Genomic DNA, 23,250 nt, shown 5'->3' on the forward strand with positions numbered 1-23,250 from the left:
TCCTCCTAGAGCAGGAAAACGTTAACATTGTTCAGTAAGTAAATATGTCTTAAGCTTTTGCTTACTTTATTGGGAATAAAGTTTATTTTTTCTAGCAGGGGCACATGAAATGAATAAGAAAAACGAGTATGTCTGACAACAACCTTACCTGGGCAATGTACTCAGCAAGGCCATGTGTCTGAAAAGGAAACAGAAGAAATTAGTCAGTATGCTCTAAGCAACTAAAAAGGAAACTCGGTTTCAGTGTTCACTAAAATAATATAAACAATAGGCGTCATAACGATTCGCATAGGTCACATAATCAAAATTAATCTAGCATGAATCAACAGTTACATCTCATGAGCTGGATGGACTCTGATGATTTTGCATTTGTATAAATGCTACAACCAATGGAAACAACTGATTACTCAAGTATCCATCTTTTGGGGATCAAGGAGAAACAATGCTTCTTCCAGAAAGGTCGTATTCTATTTTCCATCAGCTTCCTTGAACATAATCATTTAGTTCAAATTCAGAATGTAAATTTTGCATGGGTGTTCTGTTTTTACAGAAAGTATAGTCATTATGGAATAGAAAAAACACAAAATATTAATCTATCCACTCTATTTGGTAGCTGGTTAAGTATTTATGACATTCTAATGCTCATTTAAAGTCCTTGCCTTGTTTTTTATGTTTAACAATGACAAGAAAAGAAACAAACTTCCTTCAGATTAATTTCTGACTAGCCTACACCACGAACTTTGCAGTTTTAGTCACACAACCACTGCGAGAAACACATAAGCAGAAAAGAGGTAAAATATGCAAAGAGTGACATACATAACATCAAATACATTTACCGGGGTCTTAGCATACAATACAGAAGACCAGAACTATATCAAACAAAAAATGGAAACCTAATGCTTACTATAGAATTCTCATTGGCGCCCATTGTCAACTGCTTTGACATGTTGTACAGAAGGTTTAACACATGCAGCTCATTATCCCTCACATAAGCAAGCATGGTGCCATCTGGTGAGACATGTGGATCTATAATCGTTGAGCAAGAAGCACTTTGAAGTTTAAGTTCTGGTTGAGCAGCAGTGTCCTGAATATAGATCTGCAAACAGGGACCTGATATAGATTAGTCTATGATCTAGTGATTTATATGCAGCTCAGTTTCCAGTTCTCCCGTACTTCAAAAAGACTGAGAGCTGAGGACAGAAAATCAGGCATACAGCATAAACATACATTTTCTACCAGCTTATGCTACTCGCATAATTTTATCAGGTCTTATCAGACAGAACTGCTTTGATAAAAACATGTAAACCACCAAAAGAGGATTTCAAAGTTTACAGAGTATGTAGCAGCAAGAGTGCTTTACAAAGGGTTCATGTTTTAGTTCATAAAAGGGCCAGATATCTTTTCATTGTACATCTTGTTGAGCTACTAGCAGATTGACCATTATGTTACCATTAACAACCAAAACCATGAAAGTAAGACAGTCAAGAGTTTTCATGGCTTCTAGACATGGACCTCTGGAAAAATCACTTCAAGAATCACTAATTTTAAGAAAGCATTGATCTTAATAATTTCACTGTCAAGGTTATAAAGTTTATCTCCAAACAAAACAACATTTTACTATTAAATAAACCTTGTTATAAGTTCAAGCAGCACACAATGCAACAATGTTGACCCAAAACACCAAAGCAAATGCAATTATAAGATATTCAACACAGTGTTAAACAACCAAAAAGTGTCATACTTAAATGAAATTGAAGTCAACTTTCCATATCACTAAAAACTCCTCCAACAAAGAACAGGAAGAGATGTTAGGAAACATACCCCAGCTGGTAGAAGTACTATAACTCTTTTTCTCTTTGAGCTCGTCTTCACCCATTCATACCGTGTTACCCCTAATCCACGCTCCCTCGACCTTTCCCTCCTCAACTTCTCTTCAGCAGACAAATTATTCTCGTCAAGCCCACCATCTGGTGGGCTGAAAAACAATTCATGCTTCCCACTCTTAGGATCAAATACGAACACTTTTCTATACAAACTCTGATCAGGGCTAAACAAATACGCTATCAGACTATCATCGGGGCTAAAACTAACTGAAATTGGTACTCCACAACCTGGTAATGGATACTGAACTATCTCTTCGACCGGGAACATAGTGCAATCATCCAGAACATTTGCAGCAGTCGAATCAGTTACAGGCATATCGTCCGTTAGTGATCTCGTTCGTGTTAAGTTCCGTTTCCTCTTGCTCTTATTAGGTGATTGCATTACAAATAAAATCCAAGAGTGAATAGTTTATGCCCCAATCCCTGCATACTGAATAATCTGCTAAAACATAGTAGAACACCAAAAATTGGAAGCCACTATTAATTGTAAACCAGAAAGAAAAAACATCTCAGCGTTGCTAAAATTTGAAAAGCTGCAAGCAGCAAACACCAAACGCATCAAAAATTCAAATAACAAACCCAAAAGGTGTGGACGAAAACAAAAAAAAAAAAAAAAAAAAAAAAAAAAAAAAAAAAAAAAAAAAAAAAAAAAAAAAAAAAAAAAAAAAAAAAAATTATAACAAAAGATCAGATCAAATTTTCAAGTGGAAAACCATTAAACTCATGATTAGAGCATAAAAAAGGTTTTAACTTTAACTTAATCAAGATTTCAAAAAATTAACTGAATCAAAGCTGCTTTCTGGAGCTTTTTTTACCCTTATTCTTTTTCCCCACTACCCTACTATTTTCCAACTGGAGGGGCAAAAAATACAAAGTTTCACTTTTTATCTTCAAATCAGAGTCTGCTGCTTAATTTGCTGCTAAAATAATTTACATAGTCTAAAAACTAATCTTAATAACTTGTCAACCAAGACACTAAATAACAACAAAAATAAAAAATAAAAAAACAGCAGTCCGAAAATTATCAACAGTCAGCGCGATCGAAATTACTAATGAAATCAATAATCACAAATAAGCAGTAATAAGTAAATTTGAACTAGTATCAACAACAATGATCAGAATTTTCAATCTGACCTGGGTTTGATGACCAGGCAATGAAGAGAATCGGATTCAGATTCCTTTTAATCAGTGAAGTAATCAAGCTTTCAATGGATAATGGAAAGTTATAATCGGATTATCAAAAAACCGATTCCAGAATCTGGGAAATGAGAATGGGATTAATGGAGTGAAATGGAGATAGAGAGGAGAGTGCTGTGATTTTAGGGGAAATGAGACGCGTACGACACACCCTCTCGCAGTGCGCGTCCGTTTTCCAATCATCATAATTATTAAACATAATCTACTCATTATTTGTTTTCTCCAAAAAGTAAAGTAAACCTGCAATTATTATTCATTTAATTTTGTGTTTTTCATGATTAATTGTTGTGCTTTGATTTATTTATATTTTAATTCATTCATTATTTTCCAGTATTCCTATTTCTTTTTTCCTCTCAAAATAAATCGACAGTTCTAAATCAATCAACATACTATTACTATAATATTTATATACAATACATCAATATTTTTAAATTAACCAGCAAATTCAAAGTAAAATTGGCGGTACAGTACTTCATCGATGAGGTCTAGTTTAATTGACGAAATTAAGGTTCCATAATTCTAAAATCATGGTATCAGATCTCACCAACTTGTGGTATGATGTTCTATTTTAATAACAAATATTAATTATATATAATTATTTGATATTGATTTATTAATATTTAATTAATAATAATCATTACATATAAATATTTAATATTAATAATTGTAATCGATTTATTAAATAAAATAAGAATAATAATTCATAGCTTATACCGGATTCTTGACTATGCTTAAGTGAACAATTTTTTTTACAGTTTTTTAATTTTTTTCCATCGAACTCATTCATTAAAAAAAAACAAAAACAAAAGCAAAGTTGATAATCCATAACTCTATCTAAATAGTACATAATTTTATCAAATATTATGGTGTATTTATAATTTTTTAAATAATAAAAAAAATATTTATAATTATATTAAATTTTAGAAGCGCTCCTCGTAATTTATACTTATAAGTTGTGATTTAGATATGTGTGAGTTTACTTTGACTTTAAGAATACACCAAAAACAATAAATATGGTGAAGAATTGAAGAAGTTTTTCAAATATTTTGATTCTCATAGTACAATCGGATAAGGTTGTGAGTTATTTTTCCTTTATTACAATATCATATTTGCATAAAAAATACCATAAAGCTGACGTTACTCTTCTTAATTTTTTCATTTCATAATCAGTGTAATAATACTAATAAATACATTGTCGCTTCTCATCCATCTATTCAATTTTCGACAACAATTATGATTTTTTTTTTTTTTTGGTACTTTCTTTGCCCATCACACACATGTCTAAATTACAAAAATTGGTTTTTTTTTTAATAAAAAAAGGCAGAAGTGTCAAGATTTTTGTTGTCAAATTTTGGAACTCATATAAAAAAAAAAAAAACATTAAAAGTTTCATATATTTATTTTTATTTTTGGGTTGTGAAGATTTTAGCCATAAATGTCGTTTTTACCTTCATTTTATGCCTTTTGTCCCCTATACAAAAGTTAGCTCCTCATCACTCACTACCAATTCTTTATTTATTTATTTATTGGGAGTGGAAGTGGGACCATGACACGTGTAAGTTCCAAACCATGATGTGACTTTGGAATAGGGACCATCACACGTGTAAACTCCACCCATGATGTGTCTTTAGCCTAAATATAAAAATTATAATATATATATATATATGAAATAAAGAAATTAAAATTTGATGTGTACTATAGTATAGTTGCTACGAAAATATGGATTTGAATTTTCGATGTGTTAGTTGATTATAACAAATGTTGCAATCTTCTTTTTATCCCAATGATGTGGGGTTTCGTTCCAGTTGCATGGTAGGTCGGATGGGACTAAAATTAACAACCAATCAGTTTGAAAAACTTCGTCGACTGTCCTTAATTATTAAATTATCTCAAGAATTGAAGTACTCTCTTTATAATTACGTAAATTTATTAGTGTTTTGTAAAATAAATAAATAATAAATCAAACTAGCAAAGTTTTATAACTATAAAAAATATAATTAAGACCACATAATGAATTCAAATATTGATTTGACTAATAAGCTTACAATATTAAATTTAGATAATAAAAGGCCCCAGAAAGACTTAAAATAATTTTAGGTAATAAAAATTATATGTCATTCATTATTTTAAAAAATTAGTCTATTTCTCGGTTAAGGACCAAGCAGTCTTGGGTCACTAGGCTAGCCCAATCCTAGGTATTAATACCAGGTCTGGGCTAGTCCAGCCCACTTTTATTATTGGTGTAGTTCGGTCCACTGTCCATTTTGAGGCACTTGAAGGTCGTAAACATACCAACTCTCTCCTTCATTAATTACAACATACGCCAAGATCTGTGCTCTTTATTCATACCTTTTCGACCCGACTCCTATTCAATCCAAATCAGGTATGTCTGGACTCATAATGACCATATGATCAATCCTAGATATGTGGTTCATATAAATCTATACAACTATAAAAATTATAAACATCAGTCCTCCATGCCTTATAGACAACTTTTGTTACCTACGTATTTCTTATGACTTCACATAATTCTCTAATATGACATTATTTATTCAGACATCGGAGGATCATAACTAAGACATTCTCAATATGGTTCTTACTGTTTCTGATTTTGTATGTCCCGTATATAGAGGAATGAAGGTTTATCTAAGCTGTATTGGACATTTATTCTCGAATTTGTTGTAAAATGTATGTATTTATTCAATTTTTAACTACTCTAGACGGATATTGATCATAGGAAATATTTACAATTACAAAGAGGTTTTTTTTTTTTTAATTGCTATAATAAATTTAGAATGTTTGGAATATGAGCATTTTTTTTAATTTTTTCTTGAATATTTAATCTTATAAAATTGCATAAACTTACCTGCGTGACTAAAAGATTATACAAAATAATTTCACCTTTAAATTTCATTAAAAATTGATCAAAAAAATATAAAATTCACTAAGATAAAAAAAAATTAAATATTAGAGACTAAAATGATACAAAACTCAATCTTGACCTACCATATTTGCCTGCACACTATTAACACTTTGAAGAACTATTTTCAATAAAAAAAATTTTCAATAAATATAATTATTGCAAAACTTCTAATTCTTGATACTCCTTTTGGTTATATTTTTATCTAATAAAAAAGAAAAAAAAAAAGTTGCCCCTTTATGAAACAATCATTGATGAGGTGCAAACTTCTGAATCAATGGCTAAAATTGAAGCTTCCAAAGCAGCAAAAACTTGAGCAAAGGCAAGTTGGAATCAAACTGTTCTCTGACTCTACAAAGTTCACTGACATCTTTTGTCCTGGAGATGAAGAAACAGTGAAAAAAACATCAGAAAAGAAATGAATCAATGTGCATAAACCACAACCTTGTGGAACTTTACTTCACAACTGAATTCTTTGGGCAACAAAAGGCAGTTTACAGGCTATAGATACGCATCAACAAGCAGAAAATGTCGATGAAATACAACACCATCATATCGTGTCTCACAGATACACACAACAACCACGCAGAAATGCAAGCAGAAAAGCAAGAGTCAGCGCCAAGAATTAAACCGTTTTTTAGCTACAAAGATTTGGGATGCAAACCCCGGCATCTTGATTCTGTTGTTCCTTCCATATTCGTCCCGTTACTCTGAGCTTGAGCTCTTTCCGGTCGCCTCCGGAGAAGAAGAGTGCCATGTTTCGTTGGATGATGAGACCGTCATGACTATCTCGGACCTTGCGGTGGCTATCACGGATGCTGCGTGGGGTACCCTCCCATATGAGCTTTCTGCCGTTTGCTCCTACTTCTAAACTGTAGCTGTAGTTGCGGGCATCGTTTTCGTCGCCCATAAAACGGAGAAATGCCATGTATACGGGGGCCATCCCAAGCTGAAATGCTTCGAAGTGGAGGCAGAAATATTGGCCAAAACAGTGGAATACCTAATGAAAATGAGCCCAAGAAACAGATTATGGAGTGATACCATTGATGAGAAGTTTTCACCAAGTAACCAGGAACTATTTGGATGAGAATATTTTCAGGAGGTCAAACACATTGAAGAAAGAAATAACAATAAGAAATGAAGTTGATGGCGTTAGTAATAAAATTATACAAAACAGAAAAACTTACTATCAGAATTCCAGAATATAAATGGTTTACAGTGAAACGTTGTCCATCTCATTCATAGGAGTGACTTTCAATCTCTTGGAATTAATTTGTCAAGCACTTACTCAGGACTTCATGGAAAACACAGTGAGATACAAAATAAGCTTGATCCTATTAATGATATAAAAACTAGTTAACGCCCTATCTCAACACATGAGAGAAGCTGGAGAAACCCATCCGGAAACATCTCGTTACATGTAAAAGAGTTAGGTGCAGTGACACAGGAGTTGGTGCAGCCAAAATCTTAAGAGTCCCCAACGCTTTATGCCCTAAGACAGACCTTTAGCCATAAAGAATGGTTTGGCAGCAAAAGTTTGGTATGAAGAAAAACAACAAAGAAGGACATCATAGTGATATTAAAACTACTACCCAAACAACAATGCAACACGAGAGAAAATTTTGAACTCACTGTTAACATCCATGTTGCATTTTCTACTTCACGAGGATTTGACTTAACATAGCGGTGATTGAACGTGCATCCTGTGTGCATGTCCACTTTGTGGTCATCTCTCAAATGGGCGACCAGATAAGGAATATCGCCAGTAACAGCACATTCAGATCCAGCATATGGACAACTGTATGGTCTGAAATTGCAAACTGCCTCGTGTTTGAGTTTGCTGTAATATGGAAAAATTTCCGAGCATCCCAAAGAGTAGAACTTGCAGGGAAGCTCTAGTGACTCCGCAACTTTCTCTAATGCTAAGCACCTGATATCCCCAAGCTCTTGTCTGCATGTAGGACATCGATTATGCACCCTTGTCTTGCAAGTGGAACAGAGAGTGTGCCCATTGTGACACTGCAGAAAGGAATATAATCAATTAGTCATTCTTCATGTTCATTTCCCTCACATTTAGCAGACAAAGTTCCTTACCAGACAAACCAAACAGAATAACTCAGGCAGAACAAAGAAAAAACAAACACAGATTTTAAAATATGGGACCTGAGTAAAAGACAAAAATACTTATTTTGATTCATTCAGTGCAAAATATATTAAGAAGCCTAATTAGTGGAAAGCATCACTTCTGTGCACCATCAACTCAATTTCAGTTAGAAGTTACCATCTAATACCCCATTAGACAACCATAATTCTTCAGCTCCTTAGATTTCTGATTTACCGCGGCAAACCAAATACTCACCATTCTGATTTTCCTGTCTAAAACAGCTCCAAATTTGGATTCCCTGGTAACGGACACTAATTCAAAAAACATAATGCAGTTTAGTTACTATGTTTCGTTGTTTCTAATAGCAGCCTGCCAAAGTACTCAATCGAATATCTCGATTTACATTTTCCTAATGAGAAAAAAGCTTATGGTTGATGAGAGGAGTAGGTTTATTCACATTGCATCAACAATATATTGATCTTCAATTAGCAGTTTAACTCACAAGACAACACTTCTACCCCCACCCCACCCCCCCCCCCCCCCCCCCCCCGCGAATGATCAACCATAACACATGTATGGAGACACAAAAACTTAGACCAATGTATCAGGAAAGCAGAAGAAGCCATTAAGCTAAAAGGATAAGACATAAACATAGAGCAGACCTGATGGATTGGTGGGTACATAGAATTAGTGCAAACAGGGCATTCCAGCAATTCATGGACACTTGTGGGGGCAAGTCCAGAGGTGACTAAATTATGAGGCTTTGAAGAAAACTGATGAAGGGGATGAGGATGTGAAGAAACTGATGATTGGATCTCTTCATCTTCAATTCCATCTGATGAAGAAACACACTCTACATTATCCATTTCAATTGTTGCCATTTTTTGGGGTATAGAAATAACTTTAACTTCACAGTACTCTGGGAGATTGCCAAAGATCCAATCTTTTCCCCAGAAATATCAAATGCCCACTTCAAAAATTCTAATCTTTGACAGAAAAAACTGAGACACCCTCTTGCAAGAAATTCCACTCTTCTGCAAAAATCCCAACAACCCACTTCCAGAAATGTAATCAATGAGCAGAAACTGCGTGATTACAACATAGAAATTCCTGATCTGCGACAGAAATATGAGATCCCCACTTCAAGAAATTCAATCTTCGGCAGAAAAATGAGATACCCTCTTGCAAAAAAATTCACTCTTCTGCAAAAATCTCAACAACCCACTTCCCGAAACTTAATCAATCATTGATATACCGGACTCCCACATTGAAAAATTCGATCTTCCACAGAAATCCGGGATGCCCACTTTCGAAATCCAACTGATCTTTCTTCGGTTCAAGGGTTCATCGCTTTATGCTTCCTCTTAGTATTTTTTCCTTCACTTTCTCTTGTTTCTTCTTTCCAGAAGGGAGAAGAGATCAAAAGAATCTGAAAGAAAATGGAGGAGAGAACGACAAACCGATTCAGAAAGAACCAAACAGAGGATCATTCCCTGGAAAGGTGGCTCTTTTCCCCTCTCTCTCTCTCTCTCTCTCTCTCTCAGGTTTTGAGGCTCACCGTGGATCTTGAAAATAATTGTTGTTAGGATGTTAATCCCACGGTTGTAAAGATGGTGTTCTTTTCTTCTTTATACTCTTGCAAATTGCATTTGCTGGTTGAAGTAAAACAACAATAATAATAATAATAATAATTTTTATTTTCTTCTAATCATACCTCAACTTTGATCTATAAAGTCATATAAATATTACTCCAAATAAATAAATAATTGACACATCTTTTTTAAAATAAAAAAATATATGCCAATCTTTTATACAGCAAATACACCAAACATCCAGTATAACATGTCTTAATCATCAACTTGAGATGTTGGATTTTCATTAAATGGACTTTTTTAATTTTATTTTTTAATATTAGAAAATGTGAATTATAATAATGCTCCTCGAATGTGTGATGTATTTGCATAATTAAACCTATCATAAAATATTAATATAATTTACTGAAAATTAAAACCGATGACAATAATGTAATTTGAAATTTAAGTACAGAGCAATTCAAATATTGAAAAGGATTTAATCATAACACCTGCACTCTAATTGAAAGAATTTCATGGATGCTATAACAACTACACCAAACTAGTCTAAGCTTGAGACATGTAATTCTGGTTGAGCAGCCAAACAGATCCCAACAACAATACTGTTGGCTGTCTCAATCAAGACCTGGATTTTATGTGGGGAGAAGGTGTTTGGATAAAATAATGTACTTTTAATAATGCAAGAAAAAGGAGGGCCTAAATTTATTCAAAAATTCAAAACAAGAAGGAAATGTGGAGAGGAAGATGATAGAGCATCCCCTTTTCATTCTGACTGCTTCAAATTCAATGGGTGAAGGAGCCAAGGGATCACATCTGCCTCTCATCACTTGCTTTTGACTTTATGATAATAAGAAAAACCGCGTGGAAAAATATAGAAAAAGACACTAATATAAACATGTAACAAATTATCATTAATTATTTTTTGTTAATACAATTTACATTTATCAAATAAATATATATATATATATATATATCGTTGTGGGGTTGGTTTCAAGAAGTTGAAGTCTTAAGGTTAGAAGAGTGTAATTGCATAAATATCCCTAAAGTTCAGTCGTACTACAAAAAAGGACACTTTTTATTTTCCAGAGTTTTGGTGCAATGTTGTTTTAGATTAGTGTTGTGACAAAAGGGAGATGCAAAGAAGACCAATTTTTAGATTTTTTTTTGGGACAAGATGATATATCTTTAGGATAATTATATATACACCCTGGACTTTTGATTTATTTAGACAAACTACTCATATTTATTACATAATTATAGTTACCACAATTGACAATAAAAAAGTATGATAGTTGATGTTAACATTTTTATTTATTTTGGTTGGGTGGAGGGTATGTATAATTTATTTTTTTAAAAAAATAGAGGTGATTTATTTTTTATTGGTGTATGTATAATTATTTTAAAAAAATATTTGGTGATTTTGTGTAAATAGAGCAAGTCATAAAGCGTAATGTCATAAATTTATATTTTAATTAGATCCAGAAACAATATGGTTCCATGGTCTAGTGGTCAGGACATTGGACTCTGAATCCAGTAACCCGAGTTCAAATCTCGGTGGAACCTAACTATTTTTTTTCCCTTTTCATGTATTTCACCAATGTGTCTATATAAGAGTATAGAAAACTGGATAATTTCTGCAACCTCATTCTTGTCAGCACATTAAGCCCAAGCTGGCTAGTTTTCGAATAAGAAGTCTTGACATTTCAAGAAGAGGTTTGATGCATAGGACTTACAGCTGACAATATTACATACAACTATCATGTTCACACTGATTTAACAATTGTTACAGCATGATACTAGGATGGATGTCTTCATTAGTAAAACCTCTCCACAATTTCATTGGAGAAACATGTCTTCAAAGTGAACCATATCGTACATTCAGGCCAACGAGATCCCAACGATGAGTAGAAGGTGAAATCAGTTGGCAAGTATATCAAGCTTCTCCAGTTTCCTCTGCTATTTTGCCTCCATGGAATCATCTTGGTGTTGATGCGCGTCCCGCCGGATACTGATACAACATAAAGTCGGAATAATTCAGCCTTTTGTAACCGAAAATTAGTTAAATAAAAGACGAATGAAAAGAAAAATTAGCCCGACATGGCAAACCACAAAGAAGTTTTGTTTTCTATCCATCAAAGTATTGATTTAGGAGTTGGGACGGCCGATAGCAATTCTCTTGAATCATGTATTGGATGGATTACCTGAGACACATGTGATGAGCTTCGTGCAAGAAACTGGAGAAATTCTCTCTTCTTTGTTTCGTAGTTGACTCTTGCATGGGCTAATAGAGCCTGCTCTCTCTGCATGTCTTCCATTGTCCTATCCTTCTTCCATTTCATCTCTTTCAACCCGACTTCAATCCCAAAGTAGCTCTCAGGGAGGTTCAACTTTTGGGAAGTAGTTGGGAACTTGACATCGATGTCTCCCCTTAGATGATGGAAATTCAAGTGTAAGATCAGCTTGAAGAAAAACAAAATGAACTGAATGTCATCGAATAAATCTCTAGAAGAATAGATAGATGTGTAAATTTCTATACATCAGGAGTTTGTAATTTTTTGAGAAAATAATTTTCGATTAGTGAACAAAATGAAGTGAATGTCATCGAATAAATCTCTAGAAGAATAGATAGATGTGTAAATTTCTATAGGAGTTTGTAATTTTCTGAGAAAATAATTTTCGATTAGTGAAAGAAGGCGGAGCTTCTTACTGATGATGACCCAAGGAGAACACTCCACGACTTCTTATCATTCCTCCATCTAGAGAGATGGCTCCATTTCTTATGCAAGAGAGAGCATTTAGCATGTCTTCCCTTGATTTGTACACTTGCAAATCCGAAAAAAGATGGTAGAACAGGGTTTCTCTTAGGCTGTGCCCGTTCTTTGAGAAACAATACAAGTTAGTGCTGTCAATGGTGATCATATTCACAGCAAAACCTAGAAAGCCAGGGGGATGTTCCCCGTTGAGTAACCTCGGCTTTAGAAGAGTAAGCCTTCTCTGAGGATCATCAGCTATGATCTCGCCAGAATACGGTCTAAACATACACCCAAAAAGATCACAAGTATAAGTCGATAATGAATCTGAAAAAAACTGAAAACCGATGACCTCATATACGCATACCTTATATCTTCAAGACAAATAACAAGAAATCTGTCTGCCAGGGGCCTGCCAATAGAAGCTGCAAATGCATGAAGGCCGGAATTTTTATCTATTGAACCTTCCTTGTTGTATGCTTCCAGGGCTTTGACACCTTCATACGTCTTGCAAACCACCGCTAGCATGGTTTCAAGGCCCAAGTGCTCAGAAAAAAGCCTAAATCCCATAATCAGACAAGAAAAAGTCAGCCATGAAGATCTGAAGCTATTTGTGTTTTTAGTGAACGTTCACTAATACCCTCACACCACTAATTCAAAAAACAGGTTTACTTAATCTGAACTCAGTTAAAAAAACAGTTTGGATAGTCCAGAAACTTGTCAGTAAGTATCGCATCACATCACACGGTAGAGAAAGGAAACCAAATGAGAACCATTCAAAGTGAGTTTAGAAACAAGATTCTCTAAGAAAATCACTTTTAAGTACTCTGCGTTTGAACAGTAAATAATACAAAGAAAAAAGCCTTATGCAGCAAACATGCTAATACTAAGATATGTATGAACATCCTGGTACATCCAAACAAAAATTGAAGACAGTCACAAAATCTACAAACCCCCGCACACAGAGAGAAAAAGAAAAAGAAAAAGAAGGGTAGGAAAGGGTGGACCAGCCTGCTAAGGTTGTCATCATCAACTTTTCCAAGTGTAGCTACAATGCCAATCACATCCTTCGTGAGTGAATGATCAGAAGACAGAGCTTCCGCTTGACTTTTCATCCTAGACAAAAGGGCAGCTGCAGAATTTTCATGCTTAAGAATATGATCAATTGTTTCTTCTTCACTCTTCACAAGGGCAGGGTCTTTGTTTACTGTTCGGGAGAAACTTGCTTTATCATACTTCCCAAGAGCAACTATGAGAACAAGAAGATTAGAAAATGAATCAATATAAATTAGGTTACAATAACAAATAGAGACCTGTGAGTAGCCAAACTGAAAGAGGAGCAAATTTTGAATGATAAACATCTTTGACATATAATAGCTGTGAGCTGGAAAGTATGCCTCTGAAATATGTACTGAATTCTGTAATTGTAGGCAATGATACACCAAGTATCCTCTGATTCTACTTCTGCAAGCATGGCACTTGCCAGAATGTTACTGGAAAGACCAGGTGGAATTGGTTACACAGATACCTTGCATTTCAAGGATTGATTCCTCCAACTTATTCTTCAAAGTCTTTAAGTATTTAACATTGTCCTCATGATGCTTAATTTTCTCACCCAGTTCATGCAGATCATCTTGAAGTTTCTGCAACAATTACATCAACTCAGTATCACCCTGGTCCTTAACTTACCTCAAGCAGCAAAAGCATTTCAGAAGATAGAACGGTGCTTTTCTTAATTTGAAAAGCAAAAAGGACATTTAACATACAGGGTTCTGCAAGAACAGATAAAAGTTCACCTCAGACAACCCTGGAGAACTAGTGACAAACCTTAGAATTGTTTGAAATTGACTCAGCCTGCTGATTATGTGCTCCATTTTGCATGTCCTGCCTTGGAACCATATAGGGGATATCCTCACCAACGTGGCTAAGTGCTGGGGCAGAGACGACCAACGCCCTTGAATTGATCGACAGCTAGCATAGCAAGACCACTACCCAGATTTAGATACCACACATATAAATGCTAATGTATATAAGATCATCCAGAAAGACAAGCGAAAATGGAGTTGAAAACCTCTTTGTGCTGGTAATGTGGAACATAGAACAGAAATTGTAAAACATCAATTCTTCTAGCTTATATACTTCTGAAAAACATATTTTCAAAAGTTCGTAGTGGAAAAGCCAAGCAGTATGATAAGTTCAATTAGAGTACCCAAAATTTCATCAATCATTTAAAGCCCAAAGCACTCCTCATAAAAAATAATCCCACCAACAGAAAAATGGCGGCTACTGAAACAAAAAATGTGTACAAGTATTATCATGAAAACAGACGTCAATTGCCCATTTTCTGCTCTATTAACAAGAAGTCATGACATTTGAAAATGTGAACTCATTCTTGATTAGAGGAACACAAGTCAAATTCACAACCTTTCCCAAATCTTAAGAGTCCAAAGTGGACTTGAGCTGCCATGCAACAAGCAATATGCTGAAGTCCATTTCATGACAAATCTTAAATCCTACAAGTAATCGTAGGCTAATTTTCAACACTCTGTCTGTATGCAATTAGAATACTTACACCAACACAGACATGATATCAAAATCGTTAGTCTTGGAAAGCAGGCGAAATCCATATCCTTAAGAATCTAGAATTTCCCAAAAACCAAATTTTAACATGCAAAATCATCCCACTATCAGAGTATTAGAAATTTGTACTATCCATTTCTGTGTCTGTGTCTGTATAGATACATAAAAACAGCCAAAATAAAATGATTTAAATCATTCAAAAACCTCCCAAAATTCCCAGAATTTTCGTCGGAAATTTCCAACCTTGCATAGCAAACAACACCGACATATAACAAATTCAAGCAAAATCATTCGTCAGAAGCTCGTAATTTCACTTTCTCCATATCTACATTTCTATGTTTGCATCAACTCCAGCTTCTGTCATACACAAAAAGCAACTGCATGTTCAGCTTTTAGGGTTCCTCAACTTCCAAAAAAATGAAAACAGCTTACATCACCCGAAAACCCCCAATTAACAAGTTAATTAGATAAAATCCAGAAACAAAAGGCAAATTAAATCAAAATAAATGGTAAAAAATAAACCTGCGCTGCCGCATCAACGTCCATGGACATTCTCCGGGGGTCGCCGCCGCCTAGCATCCTCGGATTTCGGGCAGGGGCGGTGCTCGATTGTTGAGAGATCACAGAGCAGGAGAAGAGAGCGGAAAAGAGTATTAACAACTACTACATACTCCACATGAAGTGTGAGTAAATACTCTATTCCTTTCTTCTTTTTGTTTTTGGGTAAATTACATTTTGGTCCTACATTTTGGGTCATAACCAATTTTCGACTTTTCAAGGCTCGATTTTGGTCCTCAATTTCAATAAATTATTATAATTTTTGTGGAAAAAATACAAACAACTCTCTTACAATATCGCAAATGAGTATTCTGTATTTTTTAAAATAAACAATTTACACCCCTATGATTTTTAAAATGAATCAATTTACCTTTCTGTATAAGGAGGTAAATTGCTTCATTTCAAAAACTAAAGAGAGGTAAATTGCTATATCTTTTTCATAAGGGACAATGTGCTTATTTTTAATATCATAGAGGCAAATTGCTATTCACCTTGATTTCTATTCAACTATTAAAATTAAACTTAAAAATATTAAAAATGATGGAATTGAATCTACCAAAACTATAACAATATTAAATATTATAGACCAAAATAATTTCTCGAAAAGTTTAGAATACAAAATAGTAACCATTCATAAAAGTTAAAAATCAAAATCAATTTTGGCCTAAAGTATAGGGATCGAAAATATAATTTACGCTTTTGTCTTTAATTTTAGGTTAATTACACTCTACCCCCTACTCTAACCTTATTTCAGTTTACTCCACCTACTTCCACTTACATCACTTAACCCCCTTGTAATCTAATAAATTTAATCATATTCTTACCTCGATAATATAATTTTATAAGACCTAACAATTAGTTTTTAATGAAATTTATAAAATAAAATAATTATGAGAAAATTCTTAACTTTTTCTTTTTCATACTTCTAACATATCTATGTGATTACTTTAGTTTTTTTAATTTAAAAATATAATCCATTTAAATACTAAAATAATTTTTAAACCTCAAAAATATGTAAGAGTATTTGCGAGTGTTTTTTCAATTTTTAGCTAAAAAAAAAAAAAATTTTTGATGTGTTTGAAATGCCAATTTTTACTTCTGAAATGGCTAAGAAAACGCTTTAGACAGAAAGAGCTTTGGTTTTTTATTAATAAAATTTATTTTATTTTTTATACTTCACCTTTATTATAATAATTTTCTTTTAATTTTACTATTTTTAAAATTATATATTTAAAATTGATATTAGAGTTTTCAAATAATTTGAATAATATAACAATAATCAAAATTACACTTTAACATATTTAAATTTTTTATATTTTTATTTATTATATCATCTAATTATATTATTTCATTCGCATATTATTATTTGATGAATTAATAAAATAACTTTTTCTTTTGCAATCCGACAAGTTTAATTATTGTGTATGAATCAACAATTATATCACTTAGTGGGAGCATTATTAAATTAAATATTTACTTTTTTATGAATTATACTAATCAAAATAAAATTTATTATTTTTTAAAAAAATAATTATTATTGACAACAAGTAAAATAATAAATAAAAAATAGTATTATTTTAACACATATGGACAAAACAATTTTTAATTGATTAAGTTTATTTCCAAACTGACCTTTCTACATAAATTTTCAAGAATTGTCATATCACAGTATAACCAATTAATATACTAAATTTATTTAGTTAAGGTGAGTTTGGCCACAAATTAAAAACTCTAAAAATCACTTTAAATAAATCATAATTTGAAGAGGTTTTATAATTTAAGATGTGATCATTTTTAAATTGTTCAAATGTTATAATTTGGGTCTCTAAAGTAAATTTTGGAAAATTTCCAATCATAATTTTATACTATTTTTTCTTAATTAAAATTTGATATAATTACACAGAGACTTTTAGCAGTTTGAAAAATTATATGTATTATCACGATGTTTATATTTCTCTAACAAATAGATTCATTCATTAATTTAAATTTATCGAATTTGTTAATATTAATAATTATTTTAATGAATATATATATATATTTACTCCTAACTGATTTATTAAAAATCAAATAAATATTTTATGATCAAATTAACTTTATACATTTGCACACACCGATACATGTGGGAAGTTATATCGTCACTCTTATAAGGATAGTTTGGTTACAAAAGATTTGCTTGACCTGCAATAAATCAGTAATAAAATAAGTCAATCGGGTATAAATATAAATTTTTATTTAGTTTTTTTACTAATATTAGCAAATTCGGTGAATTATTGATTAGTAGAGGAATCCATTTATTTGATGGAAACAAACACTAGAGGTACTACATGTAATTTCTCAAGCACAGAGTTTTTAAATGTAATTACACCAAATGTAATAGGAAGACGGCACAACTATTCCTAATTTAATAAAATTAAGTATTTCAAAATTAATAATATTTGTATTCTTTTTATAACATATAAAAATAATTAAATATTACATTATATTATATATATATATATATGGTTTATGATAAATAATTGAGAAAATAGAGGTGGAAGCAGATGGCATGATAGGAAGCGATGATAGAGAGTTTTTCCCACAATAATAGGAAGTAGAAGGAACAATTGGTTTGGGCGGTCAAAAGTTTGATTCTTTTCTTCTCTCCCCCTTTTTCCGATGGATCAAGCTACTAACTTCCTCAAGCCCTAGAATTTCCTTCCTCTTCCTCTTCCTCTCCCTCTCGAAGCGCAAAGGGTGTCGTCAAGGCACCAGATTCTGATTCGTTTTTGAATCAGCTTTCGCTTTGAATTTTCCCTTGTCCTGAAAGGGCGAGAGGATGCAATAAAGGAAAAAGAAACGGAAGTTTTCCTTTTTTTTTTTTAGTTTTTTTGTATTTTTGATGATTTTTCTGTTGTTGTCGGATCAAGAAAATGATTATGGATCCAGATCTTATCCACTACGCCTGCATTGCAAAGGGCACAACAGTATTAGCAGAGTTCAACTCCAAAGACGCAGCGCTCGGAGAAATTGCGGCCAAATGCCTTGAGGTCACGCCGCCGTTTCATGCGACTTTTACCCACACCGTCCGATCCAGGACCTACACTTTTCTTATCGAAGATCCTTTTGTTTTTTTCGCGATTTTCGATGAGAAGATGGAGAGCGCGGAGAGGTTGGCGTTTCTGAAGAGCGTAAGAGACGCATTTGCTGGGGTTGCTAAAAGTACGAAAAATCTGAAAAGTTTGAATTCTCATTGTTTCCAGGGAGAGTTTAATCCAGTTTTCCGTCAGTTGCTGGGATTGGGTTTGGACCGTCTGGAGTATTTAGAATCTCCAACAGGGCAGAGATTGGGCCCAAGTGGGATCTTACATTCGGATCCAGTTATGGGGACGTCCAAGCCCAATTGCGAGAAGGGGTTGACGAAGATGAAGAATAGGTTGCTTGGGGAATTGAATATTGGAAGGAGAAACGGGGAGAAAAAAGAGGATGATGACGATGGAGGAAAAGGGATTGGGTTGAGCCGCGAGTTTTCGCTCCTTAGGCATAAAAATGGGTACTCTGCAGAATTGTCAAGCCAGCAGAAAGCGAAAAAAGTGTGGAAGAAGCAAGTGTGGGTTATTCTTTCGCTTGATTTGATCATTTGTGTGATCTTGTTTGCTGTCTGGTTGTGGGTTTGCAGTGGTTTCAAATGCATGGATAGCTGAATACGTGTTTAAGCTGTTTTGGATATTCAGGAATTGCATTGGGGCTGCAGGTCATGTATCTGCTTCTGCTGGTAATGCTGGTTGAGCTCCTTTTTTTTTTTCCCTGAAAAAGAAAAAAGTTCCCGAATAGTCCTCCGGGATATGTTGATAGATATGTGTGTTGTTTCTTTTTTGCAATGTTCTTTTTATTTATTGGATGTTTTAAAGTTGTGCATACAATACATACGCGTTTATAGGATACATAATTCTTATAGAGAGGTTCTGTTGATGAAATGGATTGAAGAAATGGTGTTATTCCATTCAATAAAATGGTTTCATGTGGATTCTGTTTTAGCTTGAACATATTCATTGCTGTTGTGTAGATGATACAAATAGTTAGGACGCGTGATTAAATTTGTGGGGAATTAACAATTCTTCCGTTCCCGATATTTCAATGAACTGTGTTTTTATCTTTGTCTTTGAGATAGAATAGTTTTTTACTTTCAGGAAGGCTTAGAATGAGGCTATCATCCAGCTTTGTTAAAATGTGGGTGGGGATCGTTTCCAAGATCATGGTGCTTTTTTATTCTTTCAATGTTACATCATTGTAATTACTATGTATTATTAGGAGAATATGACATTCTCGCCATTCAATTGGTCTTCAGTATTTATTCATTCTGGATTTGTACTTCTCCATTTGTCAAGCACTTGCAGCAACTGTAATATAAGATCTGTCAATTATGTGCAGTCAAATACTAATGTAGAGACAGTAGCTGCAAAAGAGGCTAGTCCCAGCTGTTTGGTACTTGCAAGAAACTTGCTGCGTATTTCCTCATGTTTCACTCCACATAGCCATCCTTATATTCTTGAAGGTCTCACTTTTCATTCTAGATAACATCATATGCATAGTCATCATCATGGTTCCTGCTACTCTGTTAGAACACGAGATAGAATTTTGCTGCCTGAGGAATTAGAGGCGCCTTTCGCACTGTGTGAATATTTCTGGTTCCATGTTGTTGCTATGTATTTTCCTGAAAGATCTCACACTTCATTCTATCTATACATCATGGGCAATTGTTTTCATTTTGTATTGTTTGTCAGGTGTCATCAACAGTGACATCCAAGTCCTTTAATCATTTTCCTGAAACTAACGCCATTTTGCTTTGCAGAAAAATATTTTATGAAAAGCACTTACATATGTTTGCTGTCACTTTTGATTGTGTTAATTTAGATTGCAGAAGAATATAGGTACATGTGCACAAGATTATACAGAAGTATGGTAGAACCTGTGTTTCCTTTACAGCAAAGAGCATTGTCTCTTCTTTTCTTTTTTCTTTTAAACACAAGCACCCATCACACTCACCCACACCCACACCCACACCTACACCTACGCAGGTTCGAACTCAAGACCTTCTGTAGACGATTTTGAGCCCTATCAACTGGTTTATCCCCTAGGGACGTGCATCGTCTCTACATCTTTCTTAGGATTTCTTAGAAGTTGATGATATCTGAACTTGCATCTTTTTCCACTTCAAAGTTTGGAAGTGGGGAGTGTTTCATTATCAGTGATATGTTGAACATAAATTCGGCTGAATGTTTGATAGTTCTAATTAAAAATGGTATATCTCACCAATTCCAATTCTTATCTGATCTGAGTCCAAATGTAGGCCAAGTATTATATGTCTAATAATTATAGATTCATGTTCAAGTCTCTAAACTATAACTACAAGCTCGATGAGAACAATACCAGTTATGTCTTGGTTAATTATATCTCTCTGATTAATAAAGTAGTTTAGAGGATAAGCTCAAGAGAGGTCGTTTAGAGGATAAAGTGAAGAGAGTAAATAATATTGCAAAAGTTGTATTTGGTATTTGATGGGTGTTTGTTTATAAGTATGCCCGAGTTGGATGATTCATGTAATCTAATCTTGATCAAAGAGCTGTGGTAGTGTAAAACTTATGTTTAGGGGTTTTCAGTCATTTTAGGGTACCTAAAAAATTTGGTTCTAAATCATTATCTAATTTATAATCTCATGTGAGCGAAACCTAATAAGTAATAATATTTTACTGTTATTATTTTTTTGTCCCGTACTCAAACCATCTGTCCCATTATTTTTTATTGAGCAAATAGTTTCTTGAACCAAATCCTTGAAAACTCATATGCAATGTTCAAATCAGCCCGCCATATTTTAATATTTTGTCTACATTTAGTGTTGAGAAAGCAAGCACAATTACTAAAAAGAAATAGAACAAAGGAAAGTAGTAAGTCCTAATTTGTTGGCTTTAGAAGCAACCCAATTGGTGGAATTCCGGGGTTGTCAGCAGATGGGCAGATCATCATCTTGACACAACAAGAAAAAGAAGTGGTGATTGGTTCTTATCTCCTCTTTGATTCCCAACATAAGTAGTAACAATAATTTTTAATGGGGCAACACTTTTCTAAATTTGTACAGCTTTGATCTCAGCAAAGTTTTTTAAAAATAATTTGTAATGGGACAACACTTTTCTAAATTTGTACAGCTTTGATCTCAGCAAAGTTTTTTTTTTTTTTTTTATCTTTTTTCAGAAAAGTAACGTGCATTAAATTTTTTTTATTCATTCATATCTAACTCCACACAAATTAATTGAAATTGTAAATATTATTATATTCTTTATATGGTTACATATTTTTTTTTATATCATATATCAGTCACATGACAAATATAATTTACTATATAATTAAATTTGATTTTGAACGAATTTAATTTAAATTAATTTTTTTTTGTGTGTTAAGAGTTCACCTATCATCAATAATATAAAAATCCCAGGTGTTATTATGTAGATGGCATCATGAAAACCCTGCATTGTGTTTGGATTTGTATTTTAATTGTTTTGTTTTGTATTTTAAAAATAGAGAGAAAAATAGAGATAAGTAAGTGTGTGTTGAAAATAGATGATATGTTTGGATTTCTGTTTTGGGGTAATTTAAAATATTTTAAAATAAGTGGTGTAGGTATGATGTTGGGATTTGAGAGACAAAAATTACTGTTCATTGTCAAATCATATATTTTTATATATGATATATTTATATATAAATATGTATATATATAAATATTTTATGTTTTGTTGTATTTTTAGGAGACAAAAATTACTGTTTATTATCAAATCATGTCTTCTTTATATTATGTATATATATATATATATTATATAGAAAGTTGAAAAACAGAAAAACACGCAGATAAAGTGTAAAAATAAAAAAATAATATTAAATATGTTTTATCTTGTCTCAAAAAATACGAGAATACAAATCCAAAGAAAGCTGGTTTCCTGGGTGGCCTCCATCATGATTTTTGGTTTAAAAACCATCAAATAAGACCTTATTCTTGATTTTGGTCTAATTTATTACCATTTACCTCAAGAAATTTTACATCAATTGGTGAGGAGATTCAGATGGATGCATACCCTTCTTAATGTTGGGCCCATGTCTTTTTCTTTCTTTCTTTCTTTTTCTTTAAATAAATAATTTCAATAAAAAAGTTCTTTCAACATACACTTATTTTGTATAATTTTATAATATTTTATGAATATTATAATCATATATTATTGATCGATTATCGTCTATTTTAATAAAGTGATTATTCATCTTTTATGAGTATTTTTATAATTTTATAATATTGTACCGATGTTAAAAGTATATATTATTATGATGGCTCTCTATTATATCCAAGTGGTTATTACGTGGTATGAAAATTTTATTTTGGGATAACATAAAACTTAAATATTTTTATGGGATTTTACAAGAATGGCCTCATTTTGTGATTGGTTTGTCCATAATTATTTAGGGTATATTATCTATATTGGTAGGGTGATATTGTGGTCCATGTCAATTTAATTCTATTTCATGTGGTGTATTCCAATGTCAAATCTCAATAAACCTATTTGTTTTCATGAAAGCACCTAATTGGATAATTATTAAATAGCAATAATGAGAAAATGTCCTTTGGATGCAAAAAAAAAAAAAAAAGGAA

The 23,250-nt window shown here is 33.0% G+C and overlaps 4 protein-coding genes and 1 non-coding gene across 8 annotated transcripts in view; 2 read left to right on the forward strand and 3 right to left on the reverse strand.

The window, feature by feature from the left end:
* The window catches only part of LOC105166745 (dipeptidyl aminopeptidase 4), a gene marked incomplete in the record, with an annotated part of 5,303 nt that extends 2,087 nt beyond the window's left edge, over window positions 1-3,216 (reverse strand). Inside the window, 4 exon segments of the mRNA XM_011086207.2 lie at window positions 149-178; window positions 905-1,096; window positions 1,822-2,322; window positions 3,018-3,216. Coding sequence (XP_011084509.1) covers window positions 149-178; window positions 905-1,096; window positions 1,822-2,265 — 666 coding nt within the window.
* Window positions 6,410-9,697, reverse strand: LOC105166746 (E3 ubiquitin-protein ligase SINAT5). Its single transcript, XM_011086208.2, has 3 exons — window positions 8,767-9,697; window positions 7,633-8,019; window positions 6,410-7,000 (listed from the first exon to the last, which is right to left on the reverse strand). The coding sequence occupies exons 1-3, from the start codon at window positions 8,983-8,985 to the stop codon at window positions 6,638-6,640; spliced, it is 969 nt and encodes a 322-aa protein (XP_011084510.1). The 5' UTR covers window positions 8,986-9,697; the 3' UTR covers window positions 6,410-6,637.
* TRNAQ-CUG lies at window positions 11,188-11,259 on the forward strand. Its single transcript has one exon. It is a non-coding gene; the product is annotated as a tRNA-Gln (tRNA).
* Window positions 11,301-15,697, reverse strand: LOC105166748 (protein DEFECTIVE IN MERISTEM SILENCING 3). 2 transcript variants are annotated; one of them, XM_011086210.2, is made up of 8 exons: window positions 15,549-15,697; window positions 14,274-14,417; window positions 13,975-14,089; window positions 13,458-13,695; window positions 12,814-13,005; window positions 12,404-12,727; window positions 11,898-12,123; window positions 11,301-11,704 (listed from the first exon to the last, which is right to left on the reverse strand). In XM_011086210.2, exons 1-8 carry the CDS (start codon window positions 15,603-15,605, stop codon window positions 11,672-11,674), a joined length of 1,329 nt encoding a protein of 442 aa, XP_011084512.1. In that variant the 5' UTR covers window positions 15,606-15,697; the 3' UTR covers window positions 11,301-11,671. The 2 variants fall into 2 exon arrangements, with proteins under 2 accessions (XP_011084512.1, XP_020550872.1); XM_020695213.1 differs by lacking the exon at window positions 11,301-11,704 and having other exon boundaries at window positions 12,015-12,155.
* LOC105166749 (phytolongin Phyl2.2) lies at window positions 18,121-20,298 on the forward strand. 3 transcript variants are annotated; one of them, XR_002287499.1, is made up of 2 exons: window positions 18,121-19,335; window positions 19,992-20,298. XR_002287499.1 is itself a non-coding variant. In XM_020695557.1 (1 exon), exon 1 carries the CDS (start codon window positions 18,494-18,496, stop codon window positions 19,262-19,264), a length of 771 nt encoding a protein of 256 aa, XP_020551216.1. In that variant the 5' UTR covers window positions 18,121-18,493; the 3' UTR covers window positions 19,265-19,606. The 3 variants fall into 3 exon arrangements, 1 of the variants encoding a protein (XP_020551216.1); XR_002287498.1 differs by lacking the exon at window positions 19,992-20,298 and adding an exon at window positions 19,751-19,956; XM_020695557.1 differs by lacking the exon at window positions 19,992-20,298 and having other exon boundaries at window positions 18,121-19,606.

This window comes from Sesamum indicum, linkage group LG7 (assembly GCF_000512975.1).
Source record: "Sesamum indicum cultivar Zhongzhi No. 13 linkage group LG7, S_indicum_v1.0, whole genome shotgun sequence".
In the NCBI taxonomy this organism is placed as follows: domain Eukaryota; kingdom Viridiplantae; phylum Streptophyta; class Magnoliopsida; order Lamiales; family Pedaliaceae; genus Sesamum; species Sesamum indicum.